This window comes from Phyllopteryx taeniolatus, chromosome 5, assembly GCF_024500385.1.
Source record: "Phyllopteryx taeniolatus isolate TA_2022b chromosome 5, UOR_Ptae_1.2, whole genome shotgun sequence".
Classification (NCBI taxonomy): Eukaryota; Metazoa; Chordata; class Actinopteri; order Syngnathiformes; family Syngnathidae; genus Phyllopteryx; species Phyllopteryx taeniolatus.
The window spans coordinates 10,823,848-10,836,395 of NC_084506.1; the positions used below are offsets into that span (position 1 = coordinate 10,823,848).

At 44.0% G+C, this 12,548-nt stretch overlaps 1 protein-coding gene across 1 annotated transcript; it reads right to left on the reverse strand.

The window, feature by feature from the left end:
- Positions 1–5,344: 5,344 nt before the first annotated feature.
- On the reverse strand, positions 5,345–12,032 carry si:dkey-12e7.4 (uncharacterized protein LOC558132 homolog; the record flags this gene model as incomplete). The annotated part of the gene is made up of 4 exons (XM_061772804.1): positions 5,345–5,359; positions 5,406–5,576; positions 10,692–10,879; positions 12,023–12,032. Coding segments are annotated over 4 exons (384 nt in total), but the record flags the coding sequence as incomplete, so codon positions are not given.
- Positions 12,033–12,548: the final 516 nt, after the last annotated feature.

Here is a 12,548-nt window from a genome sequence, read left to right on the forward strand (position 1 = left end):
CATCAGGGAGGAGACTGCAGAGTCTTCGGGCCAGGACCAGCCGACTCAAAGACAGTTTTATTCATCAGGCTGTCAGGAATCTGAACTCTCTGCCCGCTCTATCTCTTGTGTCCTCTGCCCACCTGAACTCTGACACCCCGCAAACATGCACATGGACACAACCTCTCACACACACACACACACACAAACACACACACACACACATCAATACTCACAGACACACACACACACACCAGACTCAGAGTCTCCCCAGCCACTTTAGCAGCATTGGGGTTTTGTCATCCACTTTATGTCTTATTTGCCTTGGTTCTCCGGCGTTGACTATGTTGCACACGTCACTTGATCTTTGATATTTGGACATTCAATAACACTTTTTATACTGTATATACCATAGTTTTAATTAGCTTCTTATATTGATGATATTATTTGTACTGTCTTTTGTAGCACCGCGGGTAATTTCTGTGCTAAAGCATCTTGAACCTTGAATGACCATTTTGCATGAAGAATATATCCAACAGAAATGTCACATTAGCCAAGGAATTCAACTCACCATCACCTCAGAACATCTCCCCATAGTAAAGGTCATTACGGCAAAAGCTGGCTTGAAGTTAAGGCAGAGCAGCTAAAGAGTAAAGGTAAAGCTAAAGGTAAAAAGAGTTGGCAGCTCTCCCCCAATCATGACTATCCACGAAAGAAAAGTAGGGACACTCCGGAAAGACTATAGGATCAGAATTTTACCAGCAGATAAGAGAAGATGCACGGTTAGCCTCAAAACCACAGATTAGAAGGCAAAGTTGACCGCTTGACTACACGACATATGAAAGGGTCAAAAGAGATCACCAGTGGATACTCGTGAGGCACTGAAATGAAAAAAAAGAATGAAATACTATACCAATTATTAGTAGAATTGCATTCATGGCCTTGACTGCAGAGCTGCCAACCTATATAAATTAACTTCCAGAACAATTTCTGAATTTCTATAATAATAATAATAATAATAATAATAATAATAATAATAATAATAATAATAATAATAATAATAATAATAATAATATGGCGGCACGGTGGACGCCTGGTTAGAGCGTCAGCCTCACAGTTCTGAGGACCCGGGTTCAATCCCCGGCCCTGCCTGTGTGGAGTTTGCATGTTCTCCCTGTGCCTGCGTGGGTTTTCTCCGGGCACTCCGGTTTTCTCCCACATCCCAAAAACATGTATTTATTGGAGACTCTATATTGCCCGTAGGTGTGACTATGAGTGCGAATGGTTGTTTGTTTGTATGTGCCCTGCGATTGGCTGGCAACCAGTTCAGGGTGTACCCCGCCTCCTGCCCGATGATAGCTGGGATAGGCTCCAGCATGCCCGCGACCGTAGTGAGGAGAAGCGGCTCAGAAAATGGATGGATGGATAATATATATATATATATATCAATATTTCTAAAATGATGTCAAGAACATTACCACGGGACAATTATTGCAGTATATTATGGAATAGGATCAGAATAATTCTGCATACTGTTGCACACAATAATCATTACTCTATAATTAATTTTCTTTATCGCTTATCCTCACGAGGGTCATGGGCTGCTGGAGCCTATCCCAGCTATCTTCGGGCCTCCCGCAAGGTACACCCTGAACCGGTCGCCAGCCAATCGCAGTGCACATACAAACAAACAACCATTCGCACTCACATTCACACCTCTGGGCAATTTAGAGTCTTCAATCAACCTACCACGCATGTTTTTGGGATGTGGGAGAAAACCCACCCAGGCACAGGGAGAACATGCAAACTCCACACAGGCGGGGCCGAGATTTGAACCCCAGACCCCAGAACTGTGAGGCAGATGTGCTAACCAGTATTCCACCGTGCCGGCTTACCCTATAATTGTAATTGTTAATAAATTTTGGTGTCAATATTTATTTTAATGTATTTATTGCATCAATCTTATAATGGTGTACACATTTGCTGTCATGTACTATGTTCTAGTTTAGATTGTATTTAGTTTTGTTTCATGTTGCTCTTGTCTTGTGTGCTTATTTGGTTATTATGTCCACCTGTTTTCGCCAACCCTCTACCTTGTGTTGACCAATCAGCTCCCTGCAGCCACTCGTGTCTTGTCCAGGTGTTCCTCATTGTCTCGTCAATTTGTTTGTATTTAGTGCCGTGGTTTCTTTCAGTTCTTCTGGGTTCATTGTCGACTGTCGTATGTCAAATGTCATTTATCTTAGTCTATGTTTCCTTATCCTGTCATGTTTCTTTGTTACTTTTTATCTAGATGTTTGCACTTTTGTTAATTTAGCGTAACCTCCTTGATCCTTTTTTGCCGTTTTTGGAAATGAATTTTTTTTTTGATATTCCTGCACTCCTGCCTTGCCTCCCTGCTTCCCTGCACTTGGGTCCTCCACTTTCTTGCCGCCATCACCTTGAAAACATGAACCTGACATTTGCAACCAAATGTCTTCTCTTGCATGCAATTTTTGTGTTTCCTGTCTACTATTGCTGCTGAAAAATGCAAATTTCCCCATTGTGGGACTCATAAAGGCTATCCTACATTATAATTTTGTTTTTTTAATGTACAGTGCTGCCTCAAGATTTGAGTGACCCAACTTACTTGTTTTTTGTTTTGAGATACAAGCCGTCGATTGGCTGAGTTTTTGCTTTGAATTGTGAGCCCAAACTTGAGAAATTAGTTCTGTATGGCGGCAGCAGGCTCCACTCACTTCACAACAAGCAGCACTTTGGCTAATAGAATTGGCAAATATTCTTCAAAAAAGAGGCTTTAAGTTGTACATTGCCACTACCAGTGGAGTTTACCTGAAAACTAACTTTAAAACAAAAAGAATGACATGTTGTGTATTTGAAACACCTACAGCCTCCATCAAGCACATAATGTAATGGTAAACACCACAGTCAACGACACGGGCTAACAATTAACATAACACAAAAAACTAAATATGCATCTCAAAGTGCATTACATAGTTAAAATCAATCCCCTCCAACCACTCATCCACCCAGATAAATACTTGTGAACACCCACACACAGTTAAAAAAATAAAATAATGCAATGACCTACGGCTGGGCACAGAAGAAACCAAGTGGGAAATGCCATCCCAGAGAGCCGTCTTTTTTAATTAATGCCTCATGTTTTTTATACTTACAAGAAATGCAAAGAAGAAAAATTGACAAATTTAAACTTAAATTTATTTATCTACAGTGTTTGTTTTATTTATTTTTATTTGTGTTTGAATTTGCTTCACTGAAAATATTTCTCGACAAGAAAATACAGTTTTCTGCTCAATGTAAATTTTAAAAATTAAATTTATCCAAATACCCGATTATTCGATAAAAATTTTAGTAGGATACTTGAATATTATAACATTCGACAGCTGCAGCCCGAGTTCTTTCCCACTAAGACATAAAAAAAATAGAAAGAAACAATGGTGTGATCATGGGATCCTAATCTGCAACAGCCTATCAGAATCAGAATCAGACAATACCGACAATCCTTTCAGCAGTTTTGATTGTCCGTTGCAGTCGGAGTTTGTCCTTTTTTGTAGCAGCACCAAACCAGACTGTGATGGAAGAACACAGGACTGATTCGATGACCGCTGTGTAGAACTGTGTCAGCAGCTGTGGTGGCAGGCCGTGATTTCTCAGAAGCCGCAGGAAGTACATCCTCTGCCGGGCCTTTTTGAGGACGGAGTTGATGTTGGTCGTCCACTTCAGGTCCTGAGAGACTGTAATTCCCAGGAACTTGAAAGTCTCGACGGTTGACACAAGGCAGCTGGACAACGTGAGGGGCAGCTGTGGCGAAGGATGCCTCCTGAAGTCCACGATCATCTCTACAGTCTTGAGCGTGTTCAGCTCCAGGTTGTGTCGGCCGCACCACAGATCCAGCCGCTCCACTTCCTGTCGATATGCAGACTTGTCACCGTCCTTGATGAGGCCGATGACAGTGGTGTCATCTGCAAACTTCAGGAGTTTGACAGTCGGGTGCGCTGAGGTGCAGTCGTTCGTGTAGCGAGAGAAGAGCAGCGGAGAGAGGACAACCTTGGGGCGCCCCAGTGCTGAGCTGGAGAAGCTTGGATGAAAGGAGTTCAGGGAGTTCTAGCCTTGCTAGAAGAAAAAAAAAATCAGGCAGGTACGTACTGGGTAGGGACTACATAACATATGTACAGTACATCAATGTTGGTGCACAAGAGTCTTGCACAATTTTCAAGCTTCGTAGGGAACCTGTGAGTATTTTTGATTATTTATGTATATACGCAAGTGGTTGAAAACTCAACCACCTTTAGTTGGATTAGCTGGGATTGATGTGTTTGAATCGGAATATAGTGTGATTCGTCGTTTGTTACTGGTAAAGAAAACGGCGGCACCCCATTTCCCCTCAATGGAAAATGATAGCTAACATACTTAGCACATTAAAATCTGCACTGAAAGCTATGCCGACTGTTGTCACAGACTGCACCCTTGCCCTAACTTTAGGAGCTTCCACAGCAATGTGTGAACTCTTTTTTTAATCTGTGCTGTATGCTGCCCAGACGCAAGGCTCAATGTGATTCAGATTGCTTTTGAAAAGGAACTCACTCACCCACAAATTTCAGTGCGAATGGAAGATTGCAGCTTTGAGGATTTTCAGCGCGGAGAGTTGTGAAGTGAGGGAATTTGCCATCAAGCTCTCTAAAGAAAGGAAGTGTGAGGCATCACCTGTCAACAGTTTACGACCACAGCCATTTGCCAGCAGGCAGGTGAATAACTGGTTATGCAACATGGTCATACACTAGTAACACTAGACAACAACAACAACAACTCCTTTCTGACATACTCACCAGAGACACAATGAAAGTATTTTGGATTATAGGTAAAACATCTTAAAATACCAAGAACCAGTTGCATCTGTTCATCTTTTTTTGGATTGGCGTGACCTGGATGATGAATTATCTACACACACCATCCATCCACCCGTTTTCCTCACCGCTTATCCTCGCGAGGGTCACGGATATGCTGGAGTCTATCCCAGCCGACTCTGGACGAGAGGCGGGGTACACCCAGGACCGGTCGCCAGCCAGTTGCAGGGCACATATAAACAAACAACCATTTGCACTCACATTCACACCTACGGGCAATTTAGAGTCTTCAATTAATCTACCATACATGTTTTTGGCATGTAACAGGAAACCGGAGCACCCGGAGAAAACCCAGGCAATCAAGGCCGGATTTGAACCCAGGTCCTCAGAACTGTGAGGCAGATGTGCTAATCAGCTGTCCACCGTTCCACCTACACAGACCAATGTCTCTTTGACTTTAAACATTATTTGTCACTGGAGATGCAATAGAACGATGTCTGTCATAACCAGACAATCTACAGAAAATATACATGTAAAATGCTTACATTACGCACAACAAACCTTGGAGACGATGTAGGGGTACAATTTAGAGTCGTTGGCGTACTCCCCCTTGTTAAGCTGTATAGAGCCCCGCTTAGAAGACATGTTAATGACAGCAGCCCTCTGGATGCCCATGCTTATGGTACCACTTGCTTCTCTGGAAGCAGCGTTCTTTAGCAGAGGAAGAAAGGCCTGTCATGAGCAAAGAGAAAACTTCTTTAAATTTTCAATAAATGTAGCTCATATGGACACTGTAAGCTCCTTCTAAAACAGTTTCCCAACCCTTATTCAGCCAAGGCACACAGTTTACATTCAAAAAATGGCACACCACTAAACAAAAATGTTACAAAAAGTACTGTACTGTACACTGAACTAATGATGATCTTGTTTCAATTTAATCATAAATTTACTTACTCGGTGTGAAATCTTGGCCTGTTAAGCAGTGGCAGTTCAAGACCAGTTTTACTCAGGGGGGATGGGCCCTAGCTGGGACCAGGGGTGTTGTCAGAGAGGTAGAGTTTTAACACACACACACGCACACACACACACACAAGTGCATCGACACGCATGCCCGCACACAAGCACATTCACATCGGTCTAAATTTATTGATTCATGGTACAGTATTTATTGATCATATTAGTTAATCGTATTTTTTTTTACTTTGTAAGTGTATTCAGTACATTCGTTCATTGTATTCTCAAGCTTGACTAGACTGCACATTAGCTGAAGCTAGACATCTTCTATGTATCACATATTCCTATTTTTAAAAGTAACAATGAGCAGTGGAGAGGAATACACAACATTTCCGCAACACTGCAGGTCTACATGAATAACATGTATTATAAAAAGCTACTGCTGTAGGCTTGCATTGTTTTGTGTTAGGTAGAAGCATCCAATCAATTAAAGCTGACATTAACGCCTGTCTGGTCTGACAGGCTGCTATCATAATTTATGAAGTTGGCTAACAATTTTTGACCAGAAGTATTTTCTTTGTAGTTCATGGCAATTATTTCTTGGTTCTGATTGCTTCTTGCCAGGTGGATGGTAACTCAGTGCTGGGGTTTGAAACAAAATGCACTAAAGAATTCTGCTAGAATATTGATTTAAAGCGACATGCATCAATTACGCCTTTTGTGTCGGTGCAATATCACAATTTTAATATTTACAGTACTTACTATGGTACCAAGAGATGGAGACCTTCCGGCATGCCTTGCGGCATGTTGTACATGCAGTAATTACGTATCAATCATAATGTTAGGCGTTCTTGTGTTTACCCATAATACTTTTTTTAACTCACCTGTTGCTTTTCGTTTTTGTTGTGCTTTACCGTAAGTGTAGGTTGTGCTCTGTGTTGTGACTCCTTGCTCCTTTTCTTGTGCAGCAAGTGGGTAGTTAGTGTGCATGTGATGCTGATGGCACCTACCAAGATGGCGCCTACCAGTGTGGTCGCCTCGGTAACGCGCTCTCTAGTATTGTCTTTGTTTTTGTGTTTTTCGTCCGTCTTTGGAGACCTTACACGACTCACTTACACAAGGGGAGACCTGCTAACCATCAAGGAGGCTACTCCGGACTTTCTGTCACCAACTTTCGAATATCCACTCAGTTTTTTCCCTGAGTTACTCACCGGAGCGGCGTCCGCGGTTTTCGGCGCATGGAGACGGAAGCGGCGCCACAGAGGGAAACGGGCCGGCATTCAGGTGAAACTCCGCATGAGAGGACACAGATTGGCGTTTCCGTCGATCCACCTCGCGAATGTACACTCCCTACCCAACAAAATGAACGAGCTTCATCTTCTGTTAAAGACCAGTAAAGACTTCGGACGTTCCGCAGCCATGTGCTTCACGGAGACCTGGCTTTGCGACGCTGTACCCGATGTCGGCGTCATGCTTCCCGGCTTCCACATTCATCGAGCGGACCGCGACATGGAATCATCGGGGAAAACAAAGGGCGGCGGGATATGCCTCTTTATCAACGAAAAATGGTGTACGGACGTCACGGTGCTCAGCACACACGGCAGCCCGCATTTGGAGTCGCTATTCTTAAACTGTAAACCATTCTACTCACCACGTGAGTTCGCGTCATTCATACTGGCTGGAGTCTACATAACGCCTCAAGCTAACACGAACGCCGCATTGCTAACGCTCGCCGAACAAGTCAACGAAATTGAAAAAAAACCACCCGGACTCACCCCTCATTATTCTCGGGGACTTTAACAAAGCTAAACTCAACCACGAGCTCCCTAAATACAAGCAGCACATCGACTGTCCTACCAGGGAAAATAATAATTTAGACCACTGCTACACTACGGTAAAAAATGCATACCGTGCTATACCTCGTGCAGCCCTGGGGTCGTCTGATCACTGCTTAATTCACTTAATACTGACGTACAGGCAAGAACTTAAATGTGCGAAGCCTACAGTGAAAACAGTCAAAAAGTGGACCAATGAAGCCAAGATGGAACTTCAAAGCTGTTTAGACTGCACAGATTGGAGTGTCTTTGAAAATTCAGCTGGCAGCCTGGATGAATATACGGACACTGTCACATTCTATATCAGTTTCTGTGAAGAGGTTTGTGTACCAACAAAATCATTTCGCACATTCAACAACAACAAGCCGTGGTTCACTGCTAAACTTAAGCAGCTTCGCCAAGCTAAGGAGGACGCATATCAGAGCGGGGACAGGGCCCTGTATAATCGAGCTAGAAACCAGCTGACTAAAGAAATTAACATTGCAAAGAGGAACCATGCAGCAAAGTTGGAAAAACAGTTTAGTGCAAACGACTCTAAATCAGTCTGGCATGCATTCCAATCGCTGACTAATTACAAGCGACGATCCCCCCAAGCTGAGAACAATAGCACACTAGCCAACGACTTGAATACCTTCTACTGCAGATTTGAAAAGGACAGTTTCACACCACACACCCACCCGGCCGCACCCGCGACCACAATCACACCTCTGACTTCTGCGTTAACCATCCATGAACAGGATGTGAGACGCATCTTCAAACAACAGAAGATTAACAAAGCGGCAGGCCCGGACCATGTGTCCCCATCCTGCCTCAAAGTCTGCGCGGACCAGCTCGCTCCAGTCTTCACTCAGATCTTCAATAGATCTCTGGAAATGTGCGAAGTTCCATCCTGTTTCAAACGCTCCACCATCATTCCAGTCCCCAAGAAACCTGCAATCTCAGGTGTGAATGACTACAGGCCTGTCGCTTTGACATCTGTGGTCATGAAGTCCTTTGAACGTCTCGTGCTGGACCACCTCAAGAGTGTCACAGGTCCCCTGCTGGACCCCCTGCAGTTTGCCTACCAAGTGAAGAGGTCTGCGGATGATGCAGTCAACATGGGACTGCACTTCATCCTAGAACACCTCGACAGTGCAGGGACCTACGCGAGGATCCTGTTCGTGGACTTCAGCTCAGCGTTCAACACCATCATCCCTGAACTCCTTTCATCCAAGCTTTTCCAGCTCAGCGTCTCACCTGCCATCTGCCAGTGTCCTGGGCAGAACACAGCAGGTCAGGCTGGGGGAGGCCACCTCATCCACACGCAGCATCAGCACTGGGGCGCCCCAAGGTTGTGTCCTCTCTCCGCTGCTCTTCTCTCTCTACACGAACGCCTGCACCTCAGCGAACCCGACTGTCAAACTCCTAAAGTTTGCAGATGACACCACTGTCATCGGCCTCATCAAGGACGGTGACGAGTCTGCATATCGACAGGAAGCGGAGCGGCTGGAGCTGTGGTGCGGCCGACACAACCTGGAGCTGAACACGCTCAAGACTGTAGAGATGATCGTGGACTTCAGGAGGCATCCTTCGCCACAGCTGCCCCTCACGTTGTCCAGCTGCCTTGTGTCAACTGTCGAGACCTTAAAGTTCCTGGGAATTACAATCTCTCAGGACCTGAAGTGGGCGACCAACATCAACTCCGTCCTCAAAAAGGCCCAGCAGAGGATGTACTTCCTGCGGCTTCTGAGAAAGCACGGCCTGCCACCGGAGCTGCTGAGACAGTTCTACAGAGCGGTCATCGAATCAGTCCTGTGTTCTTCCATCACAGTCTGGTTTGGTGCTGCTACAAAAAAGGACAAACTCCGACTGCAACGGATAATCAAAACTGCTGAAAGGATTGTCGGTACCCCCCTACCCACCATTGAGGACTTGCACGCTCCCAGAACTAAGACAAGGGCGTGCAAAATCCTCTCTGACCCTCCGCACCCCGGTCACCAGCTCTTCCAGCTCCTTCCCTCAGGTAGGCGCTACCGATCAATGCAAACTAGAACTAGTAGACATTCCAACAGCTTCTTCCCTCTTGCGATCAACTTCTTAAACAGCTAACCTGTAATTCCATTACAACAAGCAGGCAATTTTTTGACTTGAGTTCGTTGTCACATTTCTGTGGGGCCAATTATGTATTACTCGTGCACTCACTGTAGTTGTCTCGCCATGCTGCACTATTTGCATATACTGGCCACTCATGCCAGAGTAGCATCTGCTCCATTTGCACACTGATTGAGGAGTATCTGTAACTTTTGCACAACCAACATTGTCCCAGATTATCGCACTACTCGTCACTTTAAACCGCATACACTCCTTGAAGTCTCAGCGCCCTTCGCACAATGGTCATTGCACCGGACTATTGCAATATTAGTCATTCGAACTGCTCTAAGTGCTAGAGGACTCTGCATCTTTTTGCACAATTGTTTTTTGTCAATGTCTTTATGTCTCCAAAGTGTTCTGTAAATTGACTGTCTGTTGTACTAGAGCGGCTCCAACTACCGGAGACAAATTCCTTGTGTGTTTTGGACATACTTGGCAAATAAAGATGATTCTGATTCTGATTCTGATGTTGCTGTCTTACTGCAGTACTGGGTGTTTTCAATTTTATGGAAGGGTGGTCGAAGCACAGTGTTAAGGGGGAACTGACCCCCCTAGGACCACCACTGCTATTAAGTTAAATGTACACCAGATATACTCACAGCAAGCCATGACTTATTCTTTTGTATGAATGGCAACAGGTGGATAGTTACACAAGTTAATTGTACCTTCTGCCATCAAGTTAATCATTTAATTACGCCTGTCACTATACATTACTGACGTACGTACATAGCGGAACAAAGGTCCATTTTGTTTGATAAATAATTTTCTGACCAATCAAGTGACATTTGATAATAGTATCCCACAGCACCTGCAATAATTTCTCATTGCACACGAATGTGACATTACACATTCAAAATTCTCACGTTCTAAAACATTTAGAAGATCCTCACTCAACTATAGGTTGTGAAATCCATGGTTAAATATTTACCTTAGTCATCATCAGAGGAGCCACAGCATTGGTGTGGTAGTTCTTAATCATCATCTCAGCAGAAACAGTGTGAATGTCACCCTCCACGTTTATAGCTGCATTGTTTATGAGGCAGTTTAGACCTTCCTCTTGCACCAGCTGTCCCACCTCTTCAACACACTTCTGGATGCTCTCATTACTTATTACATCTGGGAGAAAAGCATATAATTTATGAATTTATTGTTTTATTTTTTAGTATTAATTTTTAATGGGATGGGTTACTGTCTCTCTGAATCTCTGAAACTCCTATTTCAATGCCAGCATCTTATTGAGAAACATGACATGGAGTATCCCGCCTCTTGTAGAGAGTGATTATATCAAGATTATTGCAAGGAGAGATGCTAAAACACATTCATGTAAGCCACATTGGGGGTGATGCATGCTAAAGAGAGGCAAAAGAGACATACTGGGCCAACAAGCAAGATGGGATGAAATAATTTGGGAGCCAGTGTTCAGCTTGCAATGAATATGCACACAAACAGCAACAGGAAACAATGTTGTCACACCCACCCACACTACCATGGCAAATCCTCAGCATGGCCCTATACAAACGGGCAGGCAAAGACTTTCTGGTAATAGTAGTTCAATATACTCAGATTTGTGGGAAATAGAACAGCTTTCAGTCCTCATGGCAGAAACAACAGTTCTCTAGTGCAAATCACAATTTGTCAAGTATAGGCAGCCTGACCGTGTAATCACAGACTGTGGCTCCCCGTTTGACAATGAGGTATTTAGAAAAGAGACTTAATAAAGAATAATAATTTATAAATAAGAGTCACTGATGGTGTAGTGGTACACTCGCCTGACTTTGGTGCAGGCAGCGTGGGTTCAGTTCCCACTCAGTGACGTTGTGAATCTTAGTGCGAATGGTTGTCCATGTCTATATGTTCCCTGCGACTGACTGGCGACCAGTTCAGGGTGTAGTCCGCCTTTCGCCCGAAGTCAGCTGGGATAGGCTCCAGTGTCTCGTGACCCTAACTAGGAAAAGCGGTGTTGAAAATGGATGGATGAATTTATAAATACATATAAATAAGAATAATTTATAATAAATAAATAATAGGCTTGACACGATCAGGATATTTGGGGCTGATCACTGATCAGCAAGTTTAAAAAAACCATAACCGATCCGATCACAAGATGGAGCAATGTGTCTATTTAAATGACTTGTTCATTTGCTGTATATACTTGTGTACTGTATAATGAGTATTTTCAAAAGTATTCTCTAGTCAGGTCATGTATTCTAATCAGTCAGGTCAAACCATTACAACATGACAGAAATAATGGATGCTAACTTACTGCAATTAAATGACTTCAGGTGGTGGATGACTGGTTAGCACATTTACCTCACAGTTCTGAGGACTGGGGTTCAAATCCCGCCCCCGCCTGTGTGGAGTTTGCATGTTCTCCCCGTGCCTGCATGGGTTTTTCTCCCACATATAAAAAAAAACATGCCTTGTAGGTTGATTGAAGACTCTAAATTGCCCGCAGGTGTGAATGTGAGTGCGAATGGTTGTTTGATTACATGTGCCCTGTGATTGGCTGGAAACCAGTTAAGGGTGTACCCCGCCTCTCGGCCGAAGATAGCTAGGATAGGCTCCAGCACGCCCACGACCCTAGTGAGGATAAGCGGTACAGAAAATGGGTGGGTGTTTAAAACAATTTGAAGCTGTGTAGAGGTGCCAGAGATCCATTTTACACTGGAGAAGTTACGAAGATACATCACCAGAAGATGCGAGCCATTCACGTTGATGGGATTCACACAAAAGCAGATTGGCTTGTATCACATTATTTATGAAGAACTGAAGGTCATGTGGGGGT